The sequence below is a fragment of the Ranitomeya imitator genome, chromosome 4 (assembly GCF_032444005.1).
Source record: "Ranitomeya imitator isolate aRanImi1 chromosome 4, aRanImi1.pri, whole genome shotgun sequence".
NCBI lineage: Eukaryota > Metazoa > Chordata > Amphibia > Anura > Dendrobatidae > Ranitomeya > Ranitomeya imitator.
Genome location: NC_091285.1, coordinates 101339072 through 101366949, shown reverse-complemented (window position 1 = coordinate 101366949; position 27878 = coordinate 101339072). Strand labels below are relative to the sequence as shown.

At 45.9% G+C, this 27878-nt stretch overlaps 2 protein-coding genes across 2 annotated transcripts in view; both read right to left on the bottom strand.

Annotated features, from left to right (window-relative positions):
* LOC138675546 (lymphocyte cytosolic protein 2-like) overlaps positions 1-21776 on the bottom strand; it is a 456995-nt gene extending 435219 nt beyond the window's left edge. Inside the window, exon 1 of the mRNA XM_069763882.1 lies at positions 21688-21776. The gene's annotated coding sequence lies outside the window, so the exon portion shown is untranslated. The remainder of the gene's footprint in view (positions 1-21687) is intronic.
* A 3460-nt stretch (positions 21777-25236) lies between these two features.
* LOC138674460 (lymphocyte cytosolic protein 2-like) overlaps positions 25237-27878 on the bottom strand; it is a 652779-nt gene continuing 650137 nt past the window's right edge. The window contains exons 14-15 of the mRNA XM_069762300.1: positions 25717-25729; positions 25237-25250 (exon numbers count right to left, since the gene is read on the bottom strand). Of these exons, the coding sequence (XP_069618401.1) occupies positions 25237-25250; positions 25717-25729 (27 nt within the window). The remainder of the gene's footprint in view (positions 25251-25716; positions 25730-27878) is intronic.

The following is a 27878-nucleotide window of genomic DNA, read 5'->3' as shown; positions in this document are numbered from 1 at the left end:
CTCGCATTAAGGGGGCTAAATGGTTCACTAAGATTGATCTTAGGGGTGCGTATAATCTTGTGCGGATAAGGCAGGGTGATGAGTGGAAAACCGCATTTAATACGCCTGAGGGCCATTTCGAGTATTTGGTGATGCCTTTTGGACTTTCTAATGCTCCTTCTGTCTTCCAGTCTTTTATGCATGATATTTTCCGTGAATATCTGGATAAATTTATTATCGTGTATTTAGATGATGTTTTGGTTTTTTCTGATGACTGGGAGACTCATGTTCAGCAGGTCAGGAAGTTGTTTCAGGTCCTGCGGGCCAATTCTTTGTTTGTAAAGGGTTCTAAATGTATCTTTGGAGTCCAGAAGATTTCTTTTTTGGGGTATATTTTTTCCCCTTCCACTATTGAGATGGATCCCGTCAAGGTTCAGGCTATTTGTGACTGGACGCAGCCTAAATCTCTTAAGAGTCTACAGAAGTTCTTGGGCTTTGCTAATTTTTATCGTCGCTTCATAACTAATTTTTCTAGTGTGGTTAAGCCTTTGACGGATTTGACTAAAAAGGGTGCTGATGTTACTGATTGGTCTCCTATGGCTGTGGAGGCCTTTCAGGAACTTAAGCGCCGGTTTTCTTCTGCTCCTGTGTTGCGTCAGCCAGATACGTCGCTTCCTTTTCAGGTTGAGGTTGATGCTTCCGAGATCGGAGCGGGGGCGGTTTTGTCGCAGAGAAGTTCCGATGGCTCAGTGATGAAGCCATGTGCGTTCTTATCTAGAAAATTTTCGCCAGTTGAACGAAATTACGATGTTGGTAATCGGGAGCTTTTGGCCATGAAATGGGCATTTGAGGAGTGGCGTCATTGGCTTGAGGGTGCTAGACATCGTGTGGTGGTCTTGACTGATCACAAAAATCTGATGTACCTTGAGTCTGCCAAGCGTCTGAATCCTAGACAGGCTCGTTGGTCACTGTTTTTCTCTCATTTCAATTTTGTGGTTTCATACCTGCCAGGTTCAAAGAATGTTAAGGCGGATGCTTTGTCTAGGAGTTTTGTGCCTGACTCCCCTGGAAATTCTGAGCCTACTGGTATCCTTAGGGATGGAGTGATTTTGTCGGCGGTCTCCCCAGACTTGCGACGTGCTTTGCAGGAGTTTCAGGCGGATAAACCTGATCGTTGTCCGCCGGAAAGACTGTTTGTTCCGGATAATTGGACCAGTAGAGTCATCTCCGAGGTTCATTCTTCTGTGTTGGCAGGTCATCCTGGAATATTTGGTACTAGAGACTTGGTGGCCAGGTCTTTTTGGTGGCCTTCCTTGTCGAGGGATGTGCGTTCTTTCGTGCAGTCTTCTGGAGTTTGCGCTCGGGCTAAGCCTTGCTGTTCTCGGGCCAGTGGATTGTTGTCTCCTTTTCCTATTCCAAAGAGGCCTTGGACGCACATTTCCATGGACTTTATTTCGGATCTCCCTGTCTCTCAAAAAATGTCCGTCATTTGGGTTGTGTGTGACCGTTTCTCTAAGATGGTTCATCTGGTACCCTTGGCTAAGTTACCTTCCTCCTCTGAGTTGGTCTCTCTGTTTTTTCAAAACGTGGTTCGTTTGCATGGCATTCCGGAGAACATCGTTTCTGACAGGGGATCCCAGTTTGTGTCTAGATTTTGGCGTACGTTTTGTGCTAAGATGGGCATTGATTTGTCCTTTTCGTCTGCATTTCATCCCCAGACGAATGGCCAGACGGAACGAACTAATCAGACTTTAGAAACTTATTTAAGGTGTTTTGTTTCTGCTGATCAGGATGACTGGGTTTCCTTTTTGCCGCTTGCCGAGTTTGCCCTTAATAATCGGGCTAGTTCTGCTACCTTGGTTTCTCCTTTCTTTTGTAATTCGGGGTTTCATCCTCGTTTTTCCTCTGGTCAGGTTGAGCCTTCTGATTGTCCTGGAGTGGACATGGTGGTGGATAGGTTGCATCGGATTTGGAGTCATGTGGTGGACAATTTGAAGTTGTCCCAGGAGAAGGCTCAGCAGTTTGCTAATCGCCGTCGCCGCGTGGGTCCTCGACTTCTTGTTGGGGACTTGGTGTGGTTGTCTTCTCGTTTTGTTCCTATGAAGGTCTCTTCTCCTAAGTTCAAGCCTCGGTTCATCGGTCCCTATAAGATCTTGGAAATTCTTAACCCTGTGTCGTTTCGTTTGGATCTCCCAGCATCGTTTGCTATTCATAATGTGTTCCATCGGTCGTTGTTGCGGAAGTATGAGGTACCTGTCGTTCCTTCTCTTGAGCCTCCTGATCCGGTGCTGGTGGAGGGTGAATTGGAGTATGTTGTTGAGAAGATCTTGGATTCTCGTGTTTCCAGATGGAAACTCCAGTATTTGGTCAAGTGGAAGGGTTATGGTCAGGAGGATAATTCTTGGGTGATTGCCTCTGATGTTCATGCTGCCGATTTGGTCCGTGCTTTTCATAGGGCTCATCCTGGTCGCCCTGGTGGTTCTCGTGAGGGTTCGGTGACCCCTCCTCAAGGGGGGGTACTGTTGTGAGTTCTGTTTTTGGGCTCCCTCTGGTGGTTACTGATGGTACTGGGTGACTTGTGTTCTCTGCAGTCTCTGGTGTCCACCTGTTCCATCAGGTTATGGGTGTTTCCTATTTAACCTGGCTTTTTTGTCATTTCCTCGCCGGCTATCAATGTAATCAGCGTGTCTGTTTACCTCTGCTCCCTGCGTCTGTGATCTTCTGGACAAGCTAAGTTTTGATTTTCCGGTTCTATGTTTTGTTTTCATTTTGTCTTAATCCAGCTTGCAGTTATGTGATTCTTTTCTGCTGGTTGCTCTAGTGGGCTGAAATTACTCCTCATGTTCCATGAGTTGGCACATGAGTTCAAGTAATTTCAGGATGGTTTTTTGAAGGGTTTTTCGCTGACCGCGCAGTTCACTTTTGTATCCTCTGCTATCTAGCTTTAGCGGGCCTCATTTTTGCTGATTCTGTTTTCATCTCTACGTTTGTGATTTCCTCTCATTTCACCGTTATTACATGTGGGGGGCTGCAATTTCTGTGGGGTGTATCTCTGGAGGCAAGTGAGGTCTGTGTTTCTTCTTATAGGGGAAGTTAGTCCTTCGGCTGGAGCGAGACGTCTAGAATTATCGTAGGCACGTTCCCCGGCTACTGTTAGTTGTGTGGTTAGGTTCAGGAGCGCGGTCAGCTCAGTTTCCATCACCCTAGAGCTTGTTTTGTTTTTGAGCTTGTCCTTTTGTGATCCCCTGCCTTTGGGATCATGACAGACCTGTTCTCCCCATTGTGATCGACGGTATCCCCATAAACGCTCTGTTGGACACCGGTTCTCAGGTGACAACTATGCCTTACATCCTTTATAAATGTTATTGGGAGGACACCGACATTACTCGAGGCCCTGATGATGATTTCACCATAGTAGCCAGTAACGGTCAGCCATTGCCACAAGTGAGGTACAAACAGGTCTGTTATGAAAGGTAATTCAGAACCACAATGGACATAGAGGTCAGTGCACATACAGTGACCTGACAATAACCCAAAAAACAAGAACGAGCTCTGAGACGTGGGAACTCTGTTGACCACAATCCCTGATCCTCACCAACCACACTAGAGGCAGCCGTGGATTGCGCCTAACGCTGCCTATGCAACTCGGCACGGCCTGAGAAACTAGCTAGCCTGAAGATAGAAAATAAGCCTACCTTGCCTCAGAGAAATACCCCAAAGGAAAAGGCAGCCCCCACATATAATGACTGTGAGTAAAGATGAAAAGACAAACGTAGAGATGAAATAGATTTAGCAAAGTGAGGCCCAACTTTCTGAACAGAGCGAGGATAGGAAAGGTAACTTTGCGGTCAACACAAAACCCTACAAAAACCACGCAAAGGGGGCAAAAAGACCCTCCGTACCGAACTAACGGCACGGAGGTACACCCTCTGCGTCCCAGAGCTTCCAGCAAGCAAGAAAAAACAAATTGACAAGCTGGACAGAAAAAAACAGCAAACAAATAGCAAAGAGGAACTTAGCTATGCAGAGCAGCAAGCCACAGGAACGATCCAAGAGGAAACAGGTCCAATACTAGAACATTGACTGGAGGCCAGGATCAAAGCACTAGGTGGAGTTAAATAGAGAAGCACCTAACGACCTCACCACATCACCTGAGGAAGGAAACTCAGAAGCCGCAATACCACTTTCCTCCACCAGCGGAAGCTCACAGAGAGAACCAGCCGAAGTACCACTTGTGACCACAGGAGGGAGCTCTGCCACAGAATTCACAACAGTACCCCCCCCTTGAGGAGGGGTCACCGAACCCTCACCAGAGCTCCCAGGACGACCAGGATGAGCCATATGAAAGGCACGAACAAGATCGGGAGCATGGACATCAGAGGCAAAGACCCAGGAATTATCTTCCTGAGCATAACCCTTCCACTTAGCCAGATACTGGAGTTTCCGCCTTGAAACACGAGAATCCAAAATCTTCTCCACAATATACTCCAACTCCCCCTCTACCAAAACCGGGGCAGGAGGGTCAACAGATGGAACCATAGGTGCCACGTATCTCCGCAACAATGACCTATGGAATACATTATGTATGGAAAATGAATCTGGAAGGGTCAGACGAAAAGACACAGGATTAAGAACCTCAGAAATCCTATACGGACCAATAAAACGAGGTTTAAACTTAGGAGAGGAAACCTTCATAGGAATATGACGAGAAGATAACCAAACCAAGTCCCCAACCCGAAGTCGGGGACCCACACAGCGTCTGCGATTAGCGAAACGTTGAGCCTTCTCCTGGGACAAAGTCAAATTGTCCACTACATGAGTCCAAATCTGCTGCAACCTGTCCACCACAGTATCCACACCAGGACAGTCCGAAGACTCAACCTGCCCTGAAGAGAAACGAGGATGGAACCCAGAGTTGCAGAAAAACGGTGAAACTAAGGTAGCCGAGCTGGCCCGATTATTAAGGGCGAACTCAGCCAAAGGCAAAAAGGACACCCAGTCATCCTGATCAGCAGAAACAAAGCATCTCAGATATGTTTCCAAGGTCTGATTGGTTCGTTCGGTCTGGCCATTAGTCTGAGGATGGAAAGCCGAGGAAAAAGACAAGTCAATGCCCATCCTACCACAAAAGGCTCGCCAAAACCTCGAAACAAACTGGGAACCTCTGTCAGAAACGATATTCTCTGGAATGCCATGTAAACGAACCACATGCTGGAAAAACAATGGCACCAAATCAGAGGAGGAAGGCAATTTAGACAAGGGTACCAAATGGACCATCTTAGAGAAGCGATCACAGACCACCCAAATGACTGACATCTTTTGAGAGATGGGAAGATCTGAAATAAAATCCATAGAGATATGTGTCCAAGGCCTCTTCGGGACCGGCAAGGGCAAAAGCAACCCACTGGCACGAGAACAGCAGGGCTTAGCCCGAGCACAAATCCCACAGGACTGCACAAAAGTACGCACATCCCGCGACAGAGATGGCCACCAGAAGGATCTAGCCACTAACTCTCTGGTACCAAAGATTCCAGGATGACCAGCCAACACCGAACAATGAACCTCAGAGATAACTTTATTCGTCCACCTATCAGGGACAAACAGTTTCTCCGCTGGGCAACGATCAGGTTTATTAGCCTGAAATGTTTGCAGCACCCGCCGCAAATCAGGGGAGATGGCAGACACAATTACTCCCTCTTTGAGGATACCCGCCGGCTTAGATACACCCGGAGAGTCGGGCACAAAACTCCTAGACAGAGCATCCGCCTTCACATTTTTAGAGCCCAGAAGGTATGAAATCACAAAGTCAAAACGGGCAAAAAACAACGACCAACGAGCTTGTCTAGGGTTCAACCGCTTGGCGGACTCGAGATAAGTCAAGTTCTTATGATCAGTCAAGACCACCACGCGATGCTTAGCTCCTTCAAGCCAATGACGCCATTCCTCGAATGCCCACTTCATGGCCAGCAACTCTCGATTGCCCACATCATAATTACGCTCAGCAGGCGAAAACTTCCTGGAAAAGAAGACGCATGGTTTCATCACCGAGCAATCAGAACTTCTCTGCAACAAAACAGCCCCTGCTCCAATCTCAGAAGCATCAACCTCGACCTGGAACGGAAGCGAAACATCTGGTTGACACAACACAGGGGCAGAAGAAAAACGACGCTTCAACTCTTGAAAAGCTTCCACCGCAGCAGAAGACCAATTGACCAAATCAGCACCCTTCTTGGTGAAATCGGTCAATGGTTTAGCAATACTAGAAAAATTGCAGATGAAGCGACGATAAAAATTAGCAAAGCCCAGGAACTTTTGCAGACTTTTCAGAGATGTCGGCTGAGTCCAATTATGGATGGCTTGGACCTTAACAGGATCCATCTCGATAGTAGAAGGGGAAAAGATGAACCCCAAAAATGAAACCTTCTGAACACCAAAGAGACACTTTGATCCCTTCACAAACAAAGAATTAGCACGCAGGACCTGAAACACCGTTCTGACCTGCTTCACATGAGACTCCCAATCATCCGAGAAGATCAAAATGTCATCTAAGTACACAATCAGGAATTTATCCAGGTACTATCGGAAGATGTCATGCATAAAGGACTGAAACACTGATGGAGCATTGGCTAGTCCGAATGGCATTACTAGATACTCAAAATGGCCCTCGGGCGTATTAAATGCAGTTTTCCATTCATCGCCTCGCTTAATACGCACAAGATTATACGCACCACGAAGATCTATCTTAGTGAACCAACTAGCCCCCTTAATCCGAGCAAACAAATCAGATAACAATGGCAAGGGGTACTGAAATTTAACCGTGATCTTATTTAAAAGGCGGTAATCTATACAAGGTCTCAGTGAACCATCCTTCTTGGCTACAAAAAAGAACCCTGCTCCCAATGGCGACGATGACGGGCGAATATGCCCCTTCTCCAAAGACTCCTTCACATAACTCCGCATAGCGGCGTGCTCAGGCACAGATAAATTAAACAGTCGACCTTTAGGGAATTTACTACCAGGAATCAAATCGATAGCACAATCACAATCCCTATGCGGAGGTAGGGTATCGGACTTGGGCTCATCAAATAAATCCCGGTAATCAGACAAGAACTCAGGAACCTCACAAGGGGTGGATGACGAAATAGTCAGAAATGGGACATCACCATGTACCCCCTGACAACCCCAGCTGGACACAGACATGGATTTACAATCTAAAACTGGATTATGGACTTGTAGCCATGGCAACCCCAACACGACCACATCATGCAGATTATGCAACACCAGAAAGCGAATAACCTCCTGATGTGCAGGAGCCATGCACATGGTCAGCTGGGTCCAGTACTGAGGCTTATTCTTGGCCAAAGGCGTAGCATCAATTCCTCTCAATGGAATAGGACACTGCAAGGGCTCCAAGAAAAACCCACATCGCCTAGCATACTCCAAGTCCATCAAATTCAGGGCAGCGCCTGAATCCACAAATGCCATGACAGAATACGATGACAAAGAGCAGATCAAGGTAACAGACAGAAGAAATTTTGACTGTACCATACCAATGGTGGCAGACCTAGCGAACCGCTTAGTGCGCTTAGGACAATCAGAGATAGCATGAGTGGAATCACCACAGTAGAAACACAGCCCATTCAGACATCTGTGTTCTTGCCGTTCAACTCTGGTCAAAGTCCTATCGCACTGCATAGGCTCAGGTTTAAGCTCAGGTAATACCGCCAAATGGTGCACAGATTTACGCTCGCGCAAGCGTCGACCGATCTGAATGGCCAAAGACATAGACTCATTCAGACCAGCAGGCATAGGAAATGCCACCATAACATCCTTAAGGGCTTCAGAGAGACCTTTTCTGAAAATAGCTGCGAGCGCACCTTCATTCCACTGAGTAAGTACGGACCACTTTCTAAATTTCTGACAATATACCTCTATTTCATCCTGACCCTGACACAGAGCCAGCAAATTCTTCTCTGCCTGATCCACAGAATTAGGCTCATCGTACAGCAATCCGAGCGCCAGGAAAAATGCATCGATATTACTTAATGCAGGATCCCCTGGCGCAAGGGAAAATGCCCAGTCCTGAGGATCGCCACGCAAAAAAGAAATAACGATCCTAACTTGTTGAACTGGGTCACCAGAGGAGCGAGGTTTCAAAGCCAGAAATAGTTTACAATTATTTTTGAAACTCAGAAATTTAGTTCTATCTCCAAAAAACAAATCAGGAACAGGGATTCTCGGTTCTAACATAGAATTCTGAACCACAAAGTCTTGAATACTTTGTACTCTTGCCGTGAGCTGATCCACAGATGAAGACAGACCTTTAATGTCCATTGCTACACCTGTGTCCTGAACCACCCAAATGTCTAGGGGAAAAAAAAGGCAAAACACAGTGCAAAGAAAAAGAAATGGTCTCAGAACTTCTTTTTTTCCCTCTATTGAGAATCATTAGTACATTGGCCTCCAGTACTGTTATGAAAGGTAATTCAGAACCACAATGGACATAGAGGTCAGCGCACATACAGTGACCTGACAATAACCCAAAAAACAAGAACGAGCTCTGAGACGTGGGAACTCTGTTGACCACAATCCCTGATCCTCACCAACCACACTAGAGGCAGCCGTGGATTGCGACTAACGCTGCCTATGCAACTCGGCACGGCCTGAGAAACTAGCTAGCCTGAAGATAGAAAATAAGCCTACCTTGCCTCAGAGAAATACCCCAAAGGAAAAGGCAGCCCCCACATATAATGACTGTGAGTAAAGATGAAAAGACAAACGTAGAGATGAAATAGATTTAGCAAAGTGAGGCCCAACTTTCTGAACAGAGCGAGGATAGGAAAGGTAACTTTGCGGTCAACACAAAACCCTACAAAAACCACGCAAAGGGGGCAAAAAGACCCTCCGTACCGAACTAACGGCACAGAGGTACACCCTCTGCGTCCCAGAGCTTCCAGCAAGCAAGAAAAAACAAATTGACAAGCTGGAAAGAAAAAAAACAGCAAACAAATAGCAAAGAGGAACTTAGCTATGCAGAGCAGCAAGCCACAGGAACGATCCAGGTGGAAACAGGTCCAATACTAGAACATTGACTGGAGGCCAGGATCAAAGCACTAGGTGGAGTTAAATAGAGAAGCACCTAACGACCTCACCACATCACCTGAGGAAGGAAACTCAGAAGCCGCAATACCACTTTCCTCCACCAACGGAAGCTCACAGAGAGAACCAGCCGAAGTACCACTTGTGACCACAGGAGGGAGCTCTGCCACAGAATTCACAACAGAGGTCACCATCAAAGTGGGGCGTGTAGAATTGAAGGCCCAAGGAATTGTGATTGTTGATATTAACCGACGTGAATGTAACCCCATGATGACCATTACTAATACTAATGTCATAGAAAATTGTCTTGCAGAGGTTATTGTCTTGTTGCAGCAGGTGGCAGACACAGCTGGTTACAGTAAACAACGTGCCCTGCAGAAAGAGATCCGAGCTCTGTTGCAGAGACAGCAGATAGAACTGACTGGTGGAGAAATTGGCCGTGTCACCATGAGTGATTCAATCCCCATTACAATACCCCCAGGAGCAAAATGTTAATATGGTGTCGGGCAGCAATAGGACTCAGAGGTAAAGACTATCAAGCCCTGGTAGAACCTGTGTATTCAGATAGTAGGCCCACCCTCCTCACAGCCAGAGGGGTGGTTGAAGTCCGCAAGGGGAGGGTGCCAGTACGTGTCCTTAACTGTGGAGAGGAAGAGGTCCACCTAACGAGATATGCCACACTTGCCAAACTATTTACTGTTGATAATAATGTGATACAGACAACAGAACCCTTGGTCCCGTCCAATCAAGCGAAGGACAATGGCTCTGCAGGACAAATGGAGGACTGGTGACAGAAATTGCACGTGGGCAATGACTCTACCCCATCACACCAAAAACAAGGGGCTTACAGGGTAGTCCGTGAGTATGAGCGGGTATTTAGCAAGCACCCCTTAGATTTTGGGCAGGTAAAAGGGATTCAACATCATATCCCCACAGGAAGTCATCCGCCCATCAAAGAAAGATACCGTCCTGTACCTCCAGCCCATTATCAGTGTGCCAAGGACATGTTACGAGAAATGAAGGAGACAGTTGTAGCCCCTGGGCAGCCCCATTAGTCCTTGTCATAGTAACATAGCAACATAGTTAGTAAGGCCGAAAAAAGACATTTGTCCATCCAGTTCAGCCTATATTCCATCATAATAAATACCCAGATCTACGTCCTTCTACAGAACCTAATAATTGTATGATACAATATTGTTCTGCTCCAGGAAGACATCCAGGCCTCTCTTGAACCCCTCGACTGAGTTCGCCATCACCACCTCCTCAGGCAAGCAATTCCAGATTCTCACTGCCCTAACAGTAAAGAATCCTCTTCTATGTTGGTGGAAAAACCTTCTCTCCTCCAGACGCAAAGAATGCCCCCTTGTGCCCGTCACCTTCCTTGGTATAAACAGATCCTCAGCGAGATATTTGTATTGTCCCCTTATATACTTATACATGGTTATTAGATCGCCCCTCAGTCGTCTTTTTTCTAGACTAAATAATCCTAATTTCGCTAATCTATCTGGGTATTGTAGTTCTCCCATCCCCTTTATTAATTTTGTTGCCCTCCTTTGTACTCTCTCTAGTTCCATTATATCCTTCCTGAGCACCGGTGCCCAAAACTGGACACAGTACTCCATGTGCGGTCTAACTAGGGATTTGTACAGAGGCAGTATAATGCTCTCATCATGTGTATCCAGACCTCTTTTAATGCACCCCATGATCCTGTTTGCCTTGGCAGCTGCTGCCTGGCACTGGCTGCTCCAGGTAAGTTTATCATTAACTAGGATCCCCAAGTCCTTCTCCCTGTCAGATTTACCCAGTGGTTTCCCGTTCAGTGTGTAATGGTGATATTGATTCCCTCTTCCCATGTGTATAACCTTACATTTATCATTGTTAAACCTCATCTGCCACCTTTCAGCCCAAGTTTCCAACTTATCCAGATCCATCTGTAGCAGAATACTATCTTCTCTTGTATTAACTGCTTTACATAGTTTTGTATCATCTGCAAATATCGATATTTTACTGTGTAAACCTTCTACCAGATCATTAATGAATATGTTGAAGAGAACAGGTCCCAATACTGACCCCTGCGGTACCCCACTGGTCACAGCGACCCAGTTAGAGACTATACCATTTATAACCACCCTCTGCTTTCTATCACTAAGCCAGTTACTAACCCATTTACACACATTTTCCCCCAGACCAAGCATTCTCATTTTGTGTACCAACCTCTTGTGCGGCACGGTATCAAACGCTTTGGAAAAATCGAGATATACCACGTCCAATGACTCACCGTGGTCCAGCCTATAGCTTACCTCTTCATAAAAACTGATTAGATTGGTTTGACAGGAGCGATTTCTCATAAACCCATGCTGATATGGAGTTAAACAGTTATTCTCATTGAGATAATCCAGAATAACATCCCTCAGAAACCCTTCAAATATTTTACCAACAATAGAGGTTAGACTTACTGGCCTATAATTTCCAGGTTCACTTTTAGAGCCCTTTTTGAATATTGGCACCACATTTGCTATGCGCCAGTCCTGCGGAACAGACCCTGTCGCTATAGAGTCACTAAAAATAAGAAATAATGGTTTATCTATTACATTACTTAGTTCTCTTAGTACTCGTGGGTGTATGCCATCCGGACCCGGAGATTTATCTATTTTAATCTTATTTAGCCGGTTTCGCACCTCTTCTTGGGTTAGATTGGTGACCCTTAATATAGGGTTTTCATTGTTTCTTGGGATTTCACCTAGCATTTCATTTTCCACCGTGAATACCGTGGAGAAGAAGGTGTTTAATATGTTAGCTTTTTCCTCGTCATCTACAACCATTCTTTCCTCACTATTTTTTAAGGGGCCTACATTTTCAGTTTTTATTCTTTTACTATTGATATAGTTGAAGAACAGTTTGGGATTAGTTTTACTCTCCTTAGCAATGTGCTTCTCTGTTTCCTTTTTGGCAGCTTTAATTAGTTTTTTAGATAAAGTATTTTTCTCCCTATAGTTTTTTAGAGCTTCAATGGTGCCATCCTGCTTTAGTAGTGCAAATGCTTTCTTTTTACTGTTAATTGCCTGTCTTACTTCTTTGTTTAGCCACATTGGGTTTTTCCTATTTCTAGTCCTTTTATTCCCACAAGGTATAAACCGCTTACACTGCCTATTTAGGATGTTCTTAAACATTTCCCATTTATTATCTGTATTCTCATTTCTGAGGATATTGTCCCAGTCTACCAGATTAAGGGCATCTCTAAGCTGTTCAAACTTTGCCTTCCTAAAGTTCAATGTTTTTGTGACTCCCTGACAAGTCCCCCTAGTGAAAGACAGGTGAAACTGCACAATATTGTGGTCGCTATTTCCTAAATGCCCAACCACCTGCAGATTTGTTATTCTGTCAGGTCTATTAGATAGTATTAGGTCTAAAAGTGCTGCTCCTCTGGTTGGATTCTGCACCAATTGTGAAAGATAATTTTTCTTGGTTATTAGCAGAAACCTGTTGCCTTTATGGGTTTCACAGGTTTCTGTTTCCCAGTTAATATCCGGGTAGTTAAAGTCCCCCATAACCAGGACCTCATTATGGGTTGCAGCTTCATCTATCTGCTTTAGAAGTAGACTTTCCATGCTTTCTGTTATATTTGGGGGTTTGTAACAGACCCCAATGAGAATTTTGTTACCATTTTTCCCTCCATGAATTTCAACCCATATGGACTCGACATCCTCATTTCCTTCGCTAATATCCTCCCTTAAAGTGGACTTTAGACAAGACTTTACATAGAGACAAACCCCTCCTCCTCTCCGATTTTTACGATCATTTCTAAACAGACTGTAACCCTGTAAGTTAACTGCCCAGTCATAGCTTTCATCTAACCATGTCTCGGTTATTCCCACTATGTCAAAGTTACCTGTAGACATTTCTGCTTCTAGTTCTTCCATCTTGTTTGTCAGGCTTCTGGCGTTTGCGAGCATGCAGTTTAGAGGATTTTGTTTTGTTCCAATCTCCTCACTGTGGATTGTTTTAGAAATGTTCTTACCTCCCTTCTGAGTATGTTTTCCTGGGTCGTCTTTGTTCGAGTCTAATGTTTTTCTTCCCGTCCCCTCTTCTTCTAGTTTAACGCCCTCCTGATGAGTGTAGCGAGTCTTCTGGCGAATGTGTGTTTCCCAGGTTTGTTGAGGTGTAGTCCGTCTCTGGCGAGGAGTCCATCATACCAGTAATTCACACCGTGGTCCAGGAATCCAAATCCTTGTTGTCTGCACCATCGTCTTAGCCAGTTGTTTGCATCAAGGATCCTGTTCCATCTCCTGGTGCCATGCCCGTCTACTGGAAGGATAGAAGAAAAAACTACCTGTGCATCCAGTTCCTTTACTTTCTTCCCCAACTCTTCAAAGTCCTTGCAGATTGTCGGTAGGTCCTTCCTTGCCGTGTCAATGGTGCCAACATGTATCAGAAGAAATGGGTGGACGTCCTTGGAGCTGAAGAGCTTTGGTATCCTATCGGTCACATCCTTGATCATCGCACCTGGAAGGCAGCATACTTCTCTTGCAGTTATGTCCGGTCTGCAGATGGCTGCTTCGGTGCCTCTCAGTAGTGAGTCTCCCACCACCACCACTCTTCGTTGCTTCTTGGCTGTACTTTTTGCGGTCACTTGTTGCTGTGTGCCCTTTTCTTTTTTGCTTGCTGGTATTGCTTCATTCTTAGGTGTGCCATCTTCATCCTCTACAAAGATTTGATATCGGTTCTTCAGTTGTGTGGTTGGTGATTTCTCCATGGTCTTCTTGCTTCTTTTGGTCACATGCTTCCACTCATCTGCTTTTGGAGGTTCTCTGACACTTTTTGCACCTTCTGTGACCAGTAGAGATGCTTCTGTTCTGTCTAGAAAGTCTTCATTCTCTTTGATGAGTTTCAAAGTTGCTATTCTTTCTTCCAGACCCCGCACCTTTTCTTCTAAAAGGGCCACTAGTCTACACTTCTGACAGGTGAAATTGGATTCTTCTTCTGGTCGATCTGTGAACATGTAGCACATGCTGCAGCTCACCATGTAGGTTGTCACATCTGCCATGTTGCTCCTAGATCCTGCTGACTTGCTGTGTGTTTTCCTTCTTGTGTAATCTACTCAGCCAAGCTCTCTTGCAATAATGTCCTACAGGCAAAAATTACGGCGCGCAGTTTGGTGATGCTTTCGAAGCAGCTGGTCCCGGCTGTACCCAACGATCTTCTAGCTTAGGGAGACTTCGCTTCTCCCAGAAGGCACCTGGAATATGCAAATTAGCCTCCTGAAGCTTGAATCCCTGGTTTGGTGATGCTTTCGAAGCAGCTGGTCCCGGCTGTACCCAACGATCTTCTAGCTTAGGGAGACTTCGCTTCTCCCAGAAGGCACCTGGAATATGCAAATTAGCCTCCTGAAGCTTGAATCCCTGGTTTGGTGATGCTTTCGAAGCAGCTGGTCCCGGCTGTACCCAACGATCTTCTAGCTTAGGGAGACTTCGCTTCTCCCAGAAGGCACCTGGAATATGCAAATTAGCCTCCTGAAGCTTGAATCCCTGGTTTGGTGATGCTTTCGAAGCAGCTGGTCCCGGCTGTACCCAACGATCTTCTAGCTTAGGGAGACTTCGCTTCTCCCAGAAGGCACCTGGAATATGCAAATTAGCCTCCTGAAGCTTGAATCCCTGGTTTGGTGATGCTTTTGAAGCAGCTGGTCCCGGCTGTACCCAACGATCTTCTAGCTTAGGGAGACTTCGCTTCTCCCAGAAGGCACCTGGAATATGCAAATTAGCCTCCTGAAGCTTGAATCCCTGGTTTGGTGATGCTTTCGAAGCAGCTGGTCCCGGCTGTACCCAACGATCTTCTAGCTTAGGGAGACTTCGCTTCTCCCAGAAGGCACCTGGAATATGCAAATTAGCCTCCTGAAGCTTGAATCCCTGGTTGTCAAGAAGAAGGATGGCACAATGAGAATGTGTGTAGATTATAGGCAGATAAACCGCACTACACACAAAGATGCATACCCACTGCCCAGAATAGAAGAGTCATTAGCTGCTTTAAAATCGGCTAACTACTTCTCCACCTTAGACCTCACCAGTGGGTACTGGCAGGTTCCCGTAGCGGAGGAGGACAAGGAAAAGATGGCCTTTACCACGCCGATGGGTCTCTGAGTTTAACTACATGTCGTTTGGACTGTGCAACGCCCCAGGAACCTTCCAGAGGATGATGGAGTGCTGTCTGGGACACAAGAATTTCAAAACCGTCCTGCTGTACTTGGACAACGTCATCATCTTCTCCAAAACATATGAGGACCACCTGAAGCACCTGGCAGAGGTGTTCGAAGCTCTGTCCAACTTTGGCCTAAAGGTAAAACCGTCCAAATGTCATCTATTAAAGTCCATAGTGCAGTACCTGGGCCATGTGGTGAGTGCCGAAGGAGTGGCACCAAACCCTGACATGGTCACTGTGATCAGAGACTGGCCGAAGCTCAGCAACCTCCATGAAGTTTGGCAGTTCCTTGGGTTGGTAGGCTATTACAGAAGGTTCATCAAAGATTTCACCAAGAAAGCCGCACCACTACAAGACCTGTTAGTGGGCCAATCCAAGAAGACCAAGGGTAAGAAGACCCCATTCGACTGGGATGATGGATTAGAGAGGTCCTTCACTTGTTTGAAGTTGGCTCTGATGGGAGACGAGGTACTGGCCTACCCTGAATATGACCAACCGTTTGTGCTGTACACAGATGCCAGCAACATGAGACTGGGAGCCGTGTCGTCCCAGGTCCAGAAAGGCAAAGAAAGGGTCATCGCCTATGCCAGCAGGAACCTGCGTCCTACCGAGAGGAACCCCGAAAATTACAGTTCCTTTAAGCTGGAGTTCCTCGCCATCGTCTGGGCCATAACATAAAGATTTAAGCACTACCTGGCTTCAGCAAGATTCACCGTTTTCACGGACAACAATCCATTGACGCACTTGGACACAGCAAAACTTGGTGCCTTAGAGCAACGGTGGATGGCCAGGTTGTCCAATTATGATTTCACCATCAAATACCGTGCAGGGCACAAGAATGCGAATGCCGATGAATTGTCCCGGATGCCCAACTTGCCAGAGATGGGAGAAAAGTCCGAGACACTCGAAGAGATAGAGTTACCAGCTTTCCATCGCCCCAAGGCGGATCAGTGTTCCCATCATATGAGGGACAGGCGCAAGGCCAAGCAGGAGGCCACGCTGAACCCCCTGCACCACCATGGATGGCCAGAGACCCAGGACAGTGGCCCCGCGGTCCGTCGGGTGAAAGAGCTCCTGACACAGGCAGGTTCACACCCTGGCCCGGATGATCCACAAGAGACACAACAACTGTGGAAGGGGAGAAGCAAGCTGTTTATCTATGATGGTAAGCTGTGCCGAAGAAGCATCGACCCCCGCACCCATGAGTTGGTATGGCAGATAGTAGTCTCAAAGCGAGATGCGCCAATGGTTCTGGAAGCATACCACGATAGAGCAGGACACTTCGGATGGAGGAAGTTGAGAGTCTACTTCGTGGAAGCTTCTACTGGATTGGCATGAAGAAAGCCATCGAAAAGTGGTGCCGAGAGTGTGGCCCATGTAGCCTACGCAGGAAGGACCGTGACAGCCAAAGGGCTCCTCTACAGCCCATCATCACCAAACGACCGCTCGAACTGGTCGCGCTAGATCATGTGAAGCTAACACCCAGCCGGTCAGGCTATGTCTACGCCCTAACCATCGTGGACCACTACTCTAGATTTCTGGTAGTTGTGCCTGTAAAAGATCTGACAGCAAGGACAGCAGCCAAAGCCTTCCAGCAGTACTGCTGTAGAGCACATGGGTACCCAAAAAAGGTACTGACTGATCAAGGACCAGCCTTTGAAGCGGAAGTGTTCCAGGAATTCTGCAATTTATACGGGTGTAAAAAGATCAGAACGACACCGTATCACCCACAAACCAACGGGATGTGCGAAAAGATGAACCAAGTGGTAATCGATTTACTGAAGACCTTGCCTGTGGAGGAACGGAACTTATGGCCAGCAAAGTTGCCCGACTTGGTAGACATGTATAACCACATCCCAGTAAATTCCACCAACTGTACCCCAGCATACCTGATGAGAGGAAGATCCAGCAAATTACCTGTTGATCTAGACATGGGGGTCCTAACCCCAGAAGATACCTTGCCAGATGCAGATTGGGATACAGAAAGACAACAAAGGTATCGCAACGTACAGGAATGCATGGAAAGAAGTCTAGCCCAAGCCAGACAAAAACAAGAAAGGGACTACAACCAGCATGCTCCTGCAATTCCCTTGTCACCAGGTGAACAGGTGCTCAAACGGAAAAGGAGACTACACAAACTTGACGACCAATGGGAAGCAGAACCATATACCATCCTGCCATCCAACTTTGACAATACAAAGGTCTGTCTCATCAGCAAAGATGGAGGAGAAACTTTGACAGCCATATCCAGAGACCACCTCAAAGTATGCCCTGACAAGTTGAGAGATAGAGAAACAGATCCAAGAACATCTCCACCTGTAGAAGAGGAGAAGGTGATACAAACTGTTCTTGGAGATTTTCCCAAGTCTTGGACTCAAATAAATCAGGCCATCGTGGTACCTGTTTTGACGTTTCGTCAGCCGAAACCGCCGGAACCAAATGTGATGCCAGATCATCTTGAGCCAAGAGAGATTCTGCACCAACAGATTCAACGGAGGATGCCATGCCAACAGTCAAATCGGCAAGTCCACCCTCTGCTATCAACGAATCTGCCATGCCTACAGTTAGAAGAAGCAGTCCTGAGAGCTCCAGCATGCCAGTGCTACCTAGACTCACTAGAAGTGCAGCCAGAAGACTGTGCACCACATCAGCGATAGCAAGCACAGCAGACCCTGTTAGGTCACTAGCAACCCCTGTATTGCGGAGGTCTACACGTAGCACCACAAATCAAACCCCAATTCGCTACAAAACTTGGAAATATTAATGGTTGCCACTGTTTGCTTGAAAATGTCTGTATATATATCTTTGTTACAGGTTTAAAATGGACAATGGAGTAATGGACAGTGAATTACTCAAAAACTTTCATTATACTTTTAAAAGGGATCCCTTTGTTTACCCGGGACCCTTGTTGTTAGCACTCACTGAACTGGGAGTCATGAACCGTGCATGACCAAGACTTTTGCGACGTTCAAGTGTCCTCACCTCCCATAACGGGAAGCATTGTTAAATTAATTTGTTTCTGGCATTTCAAAAATATTGTATGTCTTTTGCTAACATGTATTGTTGTTCTTCTTTTCCCAGTCCCGAGGTATTGGATTTAACAGGGGGGGGAGTGCGGCGCCCCAGTGTCCTGGTCGTCGCAGTGATGTCATTATCCTTTCAGGGGAGAAGCGATGTCATGTCTGAAGCAAAGAAAGACAACCACATTCAGGTATTACACACATGCAACATGTTCACACTCCAGACCAGAAGGGGGAGCTCTAAGCCTGTTTAGGGTGAGCTTCCCTACCTACATCCTGATCTGGAGGGAAAAGAGGTCAGTTCCTGTCAGGCAGACAGAAGCAGAGGAGCTCTGCTTGCATGACGTGCTGTAACTCCTGGGAAAGGACACTAAAAGGTAAACATCCTGCAGAGAGTGTGCAGGAAAGCAGGGCACAGGAGAGAGAAATACCAGAGGGAGATCAGCCAGGAACAAGCTGCTCCTTTCTGAAGCACAGGAGCCGGTAGCCAGGGACACCGAGGGAGCAACTGTCTTTAAGCCTTGCTCCAGAAACTGGCAGGGCAGTCAATTCCAAGTTAGCTGTCCGAACTAAACACCTAAGACACAGTGGAAACTTGTGGGGGTCGGGGCGACTCTAGTGTCCCTATAAACAAGCCTCAGGCCATCAGTCATACGGGTTTGTCCTATCCATACCATCTGGGGGACAGAGAGGAAGAAATAACATCCAGAACATCTACAAGAGTTGTGAGGACCTTACCCAGAAGCTCAGCAGGGAGGTACTACAACACCCAGGCGCTAGAAGGAAGGCTACTGATTTTCACCTGGATAAGGGGACTCTGGAATTGCCTTCAGACCGACCGGACTCTGCCTGCCCTGTCATCTGGCGTTCCGGGCTGAGGGTACCATCTGAAGTCTTCAGTAAACAAGGTAAAAGACTGCAAACCTGTCTCCTCATTCTTTACTGCACCTCGCCCCTATATAAACTCTTTTACTGGACACTCCTGAGGGCCACGGACCGGGTCAGCCACCGTGACATCCCCCGAACCGCAGGACCCGGTGCCGACTACCCCATTGCCCTACTCTGGGGGCGATCCACCTCCATCTTCCTCAATATAAGGAATCTCAAGTTAACCCCTTTCTAACATTAGACATACTATCCCGTCGAGGTGGGGTGGGCCCGTATGATCACCGACGGGATAGTACGTCATATGCGATCGGCCGCGCTCACGGGGGGAGCGCGGCCGATCGCGGCTGGGTGTCAGCTGACACTATGTGCCAGGAGTGGTCACAGACCGCCCCCGGCACATTAACCCCCGGTACACTGCAAACGTGACACTGACTTCACACGGACACACGGTCCGCGAAAGCACGCTGACATGTGCAGAGACACAGATTTCAATGTGTCTACGTGATTCAGTGTCTCCGGTATGTGAGGAAACTGTCACCTCACGTACCGGAGCCACTGACGTGTGAAACCGGCCTCAAAGACACTTTTTATTGCAAAAAATAGTTTTTGCATCACCATATTTTCAGAGCTATAATTTTCTATATTTTGGCCTACAAAGTCATGTGAGGGCTTGTTTTTTGCAGGACCAGTTGACGTTTTTATTGGTATCATTTTCAGACACATGACATTTTTTGATCACTTTCTATTCTGATTTTTGGGAGGCAAAATGAACAAAAACCAGCAATTCAGGATTTTTTAAATGTCATTCCGCATATGGTAAAATTGATAAGGCAGTTTTATTGTTCGGGTCAGTACGATTACAGCGATACCACAGCTACATCTTTTTTATGTTTTGGCGCTTTTACACAATAAAAACTTTTATTGAAAAAATAATTATTTCTTCATCGCTTAATTCTGAGAGCTTTAACTTTTTTTATTTTCCGCTGATAGAGCTATATCGTGGCTTGTTTTTTGTTGGACAAGATGATGTTTTCAGCTGTACCATGTATATTTATATCCATCTTTTTGATCGTGTTTTATTCCACTTTTTGTTTGGCAGTATGATGATAAAGCATTGCTTTTTGCCTTGTTTTTTTTTTTTAGTTTTTATGGTGTTCACTTAAGGGGTTAACTAGTGGCACAGTTTTATAGGTTGGATCGTTCTGGACATGGCGATGCCAAATATATGCACTTTTATTGTTTATAAAACAAAAAATCATACAAATATTTATTTATGTTTACAATATCTTTGTATTTTTTTATAATTTTTTTATTTTATTTTATATTTTTACAATTATTTAAAATATTCTGTCCGAATTAGCTGACACCCGGCGGCGAGCGTGTGCTCACAGCCCATGTGCACGCAAAATCAACGGACGTATCCATACGTCCCAGGTCAATAAGACCCAGATCACAGTGACATATGGATACGTCCAAGGTGGGAATGGAGTTAAGTTATTACAGAAAGTAAAAAAAAATGAAAAATGACACTGCAGCTCCTATGACCTAGACATACCCACTCCCCTCATAAAACACATCCCCCCGCTCGTCATACAGTACCACTATCCTAGACAAAACAAAAGAATTAGTGGATATGCAATCATTCACCTATCTGTGACCGAATTTTGACAACTTTGAGAAAAAATGCTTGGGAAACTGGACACGAATCAGAATATGCTACGTTTGAGCCGAATTTGTGACTAGCGAACCTTTTTTTTTAACAAGTTCTCTCATCTCTAGTTATGTGAACCTTGCCACTGATTGCATTGCGCAGTTAAAACCTGATTTTGTGAGCAAAATGTTTGTGCAGGGCAGGGATGGTCTGCCCTAGAAAAGTAGTGGCAGCTAGGAACAACATAATGCATTTTTTCAAACTGTCAGTCTTAGCCAGCTGGATCAGTAGCTTTTCAAAGGCAAGTAATTTGGAAATGCTATCAATCAGGACCATGGCTTGTGCGTGGCTAGGGGGGAGTATCTCATCTTTCTCTCAAGGCTTGATGAGAAAAACAAATATACTGTATAAATATATGAAAATGGTGAAAAAACTAGGGCTCTAGGGGAACAAAAAATCCCAAGGGGGAGCACAAATAAGTCACAAAATGTGTGGGCTAACAAGCCCTAAAATTCCCTAGTGGATGCCTTACCTTTCAGAGGAGGTTGGCACCCTTAGTTTCTATGGTAAGGCACCCCTACTTGTTGTCGGTATTCCTATTAACCCTAATATACCCATGCCCTAATGTGTAGTAAAAACAAACAACAAAAACACACGATTATGTATGAGAGAGCGGCCAAATAATGAACAGTAAAAAAAAGCAGTATTACAGAAATAGGTGATATGACCTAAGCCTCAGCTTCTTGTGGGGTTTAGGACCTCATCATCCCCCTCATCATCTTCTCCTCAATGCTGCCTTTCTTTCTGGTCTATGTAATAGTATGCAGGTGTAAGGAGGTTGCTTTCCCTGCTCCTTACCTGGAACCACTTAGTCAGACAGCTGGGTTGTCGGGGGGAAGACTTTCTGCCCTGGAAAGAAGGGACCATGTGACGGCTGGGGCAGGGAGGAAGAGACGGGGGTGTGGTCAGAAAAGTGAGGGAGAGCAGAGCGCGCTAGACAGAGAGAAAGCAGGCTGCAGCGCCGCGCTCCCCATGACAGAGTGCTCCCCGTGAGGGCACTAAGGCTGGAGTGAGAGTGGGGACTTGGAAGCCTCCATAATCAGAGACGACGTATCCCCTTATAGTGACTTGAGCGCGCAGCTCCGGTGACCGCACTGACAAGCCAGGACCCCTGAGTGTGACTAAGGAAACTGCTATGTGTGTCTGTGTTCGTGCTGCAGAGAGAGAGAGACTGTCAACCTAATAACCAGAAACTCGCAGCAGAGTGGCTGTGTGACTTCCTGCTTCCAGCTGCACAGGGAGAACAGGCTGCAGAGGCTTAACCCCGGAGTTTCCAGGAGACAGAGAAGAGACTTCAGGATCTCAAGCCCTGCTGGTGACTGTACCCACGTTGGAAAAAGGACCCTCCAGTCAGGACCTCCCTGGACTGATAAGTTACAAGAACACTCGTTAACCCTTTTGATTCCGCTTAACTGTTTACTGTTTGATTTGTCTCTATTAACTCCCTGTCTACTCCCTGCGAGGAGAATTTTACCCCTGTTAATAAATCCCTTTCAACAGTTGGTTTGTCTGTTCCGTGGTGACATACTCAACCCTGCACTCTATTACACAGGTACGGAGTATGTCACCACAGAACTGACAGACCAACAGTTGAGGGGTTTAATAAAAGGAATAAGGTTCTCCTCGCAGGGAGGAAGCAATGGAAAATAACTAGCAATAAAACAGTGCAAAAATATGGGAGTCAAACAGTGTAACAGAATTAAGCAGGATTTTCTTGAGAAAAGAACACCTATCAGTCTGATGAGGACCTTCTTGAAGGGTCGCATTCTCCAATGTAGGCGCCGAGACACAGCAGCACTTGTCGTCCCTCTGTTGTCCGTGGGCTGAGTAGTATCTAGGAGCCCGCTGCCTGGGGTTTCGGGAGTTAATGTGATATGCACAGGCTCTGAGTCTTTAGCTTTTACAGCACAGCAGGAATCAGGGGCTCTGCACTATTAAGTCTTTCACCAGGAATCACAGTCTCTGTAGTGATACCGCGGGTACCAGGGGGTCGTAGTCTCTACACGGGCAAATGTCTCTGCACGGGTCTCAAAGAGCCCCTCACCAGTCACAGCAGAGTCCGCTTTCAGGTACTCACAAGATGCAGTCTTTCTGGGCAATCTCCCTGTACTTGTCCTCTGACAGGGAGCTCTCTCTCTCTCCCGGAGCACAGCTGCACCCTGCTCTGACCGCTGCTCACACTGCTCTGTCCCTTGCATGTGTGCCTTTCCCGCTCTCTGCCTGGCTTTCTTCCTGTCCCAGTCACTAAGTCTGCTCCCTCGGAAACCTGCAGCACAGCTCAATGGTTCCAGGCACAGAGCCAAGAAGATAACCACCCCAAGACTCTCCTTGTGCTTCACCTCCTGACATTTACACACTGCAGAAAGACCTGCATATGGGAACTGAATTTGGTCATCATCTAGCAAATGTTGCAGGAGTTCACTGGTCATGTGCACTAGCTCTCCCAGGTACTCATCCCCCAAAATGTTTGGGCATCAGTGCACTCAGTCTCTTCCACTTCTGGGGCAGGGTCAGGTGGTTCGGCCATGAAACCATAGCCAGAAGAGACATCAAAAGCAGAAGAGATTGCTGCATGACATGGGGTTCAAACTAGTTGGCTGATTTACAAGGCAAGGGGGGGGGAGGTGAAAGCCAAATGACCATGGTCCTCAGATGCTAACTTTCTGCAGTAAACCCAGTGGAAGATAATGGAAATAACTCTCAGTCATTAAAATCTAACACATTTACAACATCGGCTTACAGGCACAGTACTCCAATAGGCAGAAGGTACAGAGTACACACAGAGGCTCTTTGGCACAGTCCTCCCACAGGCGGGTGGTAGAAGAGTACACATAGCAGCTTAAAGGAACAGTACTCTCACATGTGGGGGGTGCAAAGCACAAACAGCGGCTTAAAGGAGCAGTACTCCGACAGGCGGGGGGTGCAGAGTGCACACAGCAGCATAAAGAAACAGTACTTTCACAGGTGGGGGAGGAGAGTACACAAAGAGACTTAAAGGTACAGCACTCTTCAATACACTACATCTACAACTACACTACACTACACTCATCAGTAGGGATTTTTTTCACAAATAAACGCAGGTAATATCAAAGAAATTTTACCACTATCATGAAGTACAATATGTCATGAGAAAACAGTGTCAGAATCACTGGGATCCGTTGAAGCGTTCCAAAGTTATAACCTCATAAAGGGACAGTGGTCAGAATTGTAAAAATTGGCCTGGTCATTAACGTGCAAACCACCCTTGGGGCTTAAGGGGTTAAATCGCTCCTTGTCATCTTGCCCTGGTCGCCCTCGCCGCCGCCGCCTCCTTAGCCTCACCGTCGGATGCACGATTCAGACTCCTCTCAGCAGCTAACGCCCTGCTGGATGCAGACTTCCCTCAGCAGCCTCTCCTCACTCTCATAAGCAGCCTCCCCTCACTAGCCCCCCCTGCCAGATGCAGAATTCCCTCAGCAGCCTCACCCTGCCAGATGCAGCCACCTCAGAAGCATCCCCTCTCTTCACTCACTTCAGAAGCCTTCCCTCTCCTCACTCACTTCAACAGCCTCCCCTCTCACTCACTTCAGCAGCCTCCCATCTCCTCACTTCAGCAGCCTCCCATCTCCTCACTTCAGCAGCCTCACATCACCTCACTCACTTCAGCAGCCTCCCCTTTCCTCATTCCCATCAGCAGATTCCCATCTCCTCATTCACCTCTGCAGCCTCCTCTGAGTCCTCCCACACTGCCCTCCTCCTCTGCCTGCTCGTCGCCGACTTCAGTATCTCCTGTCTCCCACAATCGTGATATGCTGCTCTGCTCTGGAGTGAAGAAGAGCGTGCAGCGTGTCACATGACCGGCGTCAGGACCATGATGCACTTAGGCCTGCTGCTTCTGCTTAAAGGTACAGCATCGATTTCTGGCTGCCGGATGCACTATCAACACTGTAGATGTATCTTTAAATCACCACAGTGTTATGTATCTGGCTTGCAGCGGCCATGAACTATTGCGCCTGTGGCCCAACCACCAGTAGCAAGCGAGGAGGGCCCAGGCTGCCAGCACATCCAGGTCCCTCTTTTTGCTACTGTTCATCAGGCTCCATATAGTGGTAAGGGCAGTAATGCCCTGATGGCGGCCCTATGCAGAGTAGAGTGCGCAGTTAGAATATATACCTCACTCCAGCTGCGTCCTATCTCTACACTAATGAGAGCATAATGGAGGCGGCACTCGTGATCTGGCCTTTATACAGGCCGGGTCACATGCCATGCTGGCCAGTCACAGTATTGGCATGGCTTTGATGGCTGTGGAAGTGCCCAGAGTCTAAAAGCTTGTTGATTGGCTGCACTGCAGCCTTTGAAGAAGCTTTATTAGACTGGCAAACCTGAACAGGAAACCAAAATTACATTAAAAAGTCCATGTTAGTAGTTCAGTACCGTACACTACGTGTCCGGTACGGACTCCGAACTTTGCAATTCGGGTTCGTTCACCCCTACAGATAATGTTAAGAGATGACTAAGTTGTATATTAATTGCTACTAGTGAAAACTGACATTAATCATTAATATCAGACCTCAATAAAAGTGTAGAAATCCCCCTATTATATTTTGGTGGGAATTTTTCCCTCGCTTTCAAATCTAATAAGCAATTCTAGCATTTTCCTGGACATTGTATATGGTTTTGTGATGGGGCACTGTGGTTATCATTGAGGTATTCTGGATTTCATACATTACTGTATGCGTCTTATAAGATATAAAGTACTTAACAGAACATTCAATAACATTTTTTACATTATAAAATAAGGTATCCTTAGAAATCTGCATGTACATGAAAGGAAAGATTTAAACTTACCATTTTCTTCAGGCTGAAAACAAACATAAAACAAGTGTATTAATAAAAAATATAAGCTTTTTTGCTTTATTTTTCTAAATTTAAGTATTTCTATTGCTTACTTGTCATTTAAAGAAGGTTGGCCATTCCCTTACTTGTCCCCTACATGTGAACTAACTGCCATAGATGAGCACTTCACTAAATACCTTGCTTAGCCAAATCCTGTTGTAACCACATGATCTGTAGCTGATTTTTCCTCTGGAAAATAAAGAACAGGAAGGGCTTGCTGCACAGGTGGGCAGAGCTGCATTCAGCAGAGCTCACTCTGTTTCTCTGAATGCTGTTAATGGGCATTCCGGCTCTTTTTGGTGATCTGGAAATGGTTCCTAAATGGATCCCTTTTAAATATTTGGTCAGCATAGGTGAACACACATTTAAGAAGACACTAACGCAACCTAAACCTTGCCCACCCTCAGCAAAAGCCAGACCACTTGAAGCAATCAATGAAATTGATGGGTGGGTGGAGTTTGGTTCAGGTGGGGGCATTTTGGCCTTTGGACACTATCATTTTAACACCAGGGAGAGCCATTCAGAGACTTTAGTGGCTTTCACTGGGTTATAGGCTTCCATTTTCCCCAGCAGGGATCCATCTTTTTTTTGTCAGAAATGATGCATCACTATTGAATGCTGCTGCTGTAGACTCAGCTCCCCCTTGTTCTGTATGTATAAATGTACACAAACTACTGCATACCCTGTGTAATGTATTTACACCCTGCTGTAATTCCCATTTATAATGTGAATACAATCAGGTTTTTCCCCATACAATGCATCATCCATCTACAGTCCTAAGAATAAAAGAGTACATACCCTTTTGAACGTAAGATTTTAATCAATATTTCACTGAATACAAAAACAATTTCTAAAATTTTGACAAGACTGAACTCCAGAGACTTTTTTTTAACCCAGTTAGTAAGTAAGGTTAATAATTAAATTTTCATTACAAACATTTTCAATTTTACTCAAATTATTTGATGCAAAAATGAATTCAACAAATGTCAAAAACTACTACATCTAGTATTCTGTATGACTTTCATGATTTTTAAGGACAGCACTAGTCATGGAATAAACAAAGTGTGCTGCAACATCTCTCTTTTTCCATTCTACAAGAACAACCTCTATTAGAGCCTGAATTCTGGATGAGGAGTGATGTTCAACTTGTCTCTTCAGAATTTCCCATAGGTGTTCATTTGGGTTAAAATCAGGAGAAATACAGTGCTTGGCCACAGAATCACTTAAAGGGACACTGTCACCTGAATTTGGAGGGAACAATCTTCAGCCATGGAGGCGGGGTTTTTGTGTGTTTGATTCACCCTTTCCTTACCCTCTGGCTGCATGCTGGCTGCAATATTGGATTGAAGTTCATTCTCTGTCCTCCATAGTACATGCCTGCACAAGGTGCAATCTTGCCTTGCACAGGCGTGTACTATGGAGGACAGAGAATGAACTTCAATCCAATATTGCAGCCAGCATGCAGCCAGCGGGTAAGGAAAGGGTGAATCAAAAACACAAAAACCCCGCCTCCATGGCTGAAGATTGTTCCCTCCAAATTCAGGTGACAGTGTCCCTTGAAGCAGTATATCTCCACATAAGGATGATGCCTTCACCATGTTTTACTGTAGGCACCAAGCATTTAGAAAATTTAATTTAGAAAACTTCGTGGTGCCTATAGTGAAGCATGGTGGTGGCGGCAGTGTCCTTAAGGTGCTGAGGAGCCACATTTGATGGCATCATGAATTCATAAATGTACTTCTCCATAATGAAAAAGCAGATTCTACTACAAACACTCTGTGCCATTGGTAGACTAACACTTTTCAAACATGATAATGATCCAAAACATTTCCATTATATTTCTGAAGAAGAACAGGGTGAAAATGATTCAGTGGTAAAGTATGTCTCCTGACATTAACTCAATGAGGAATTATTAAGAGACAGGTTGTGCATCATTCTCCATCCAGCCTCTATAAGATATTATTCTTGAATAATGGAAAAAGATAGATACTGCAATATGTCACCAACTTCATTCCATACCTAGTAGACTTGCTGCCCTGGTGCATTGGCAAGTGGGGTAAAATTTGTTGGGTTGATGTCAGCTTTGTAATGTCAACTGACATCAAGCCCAGGGG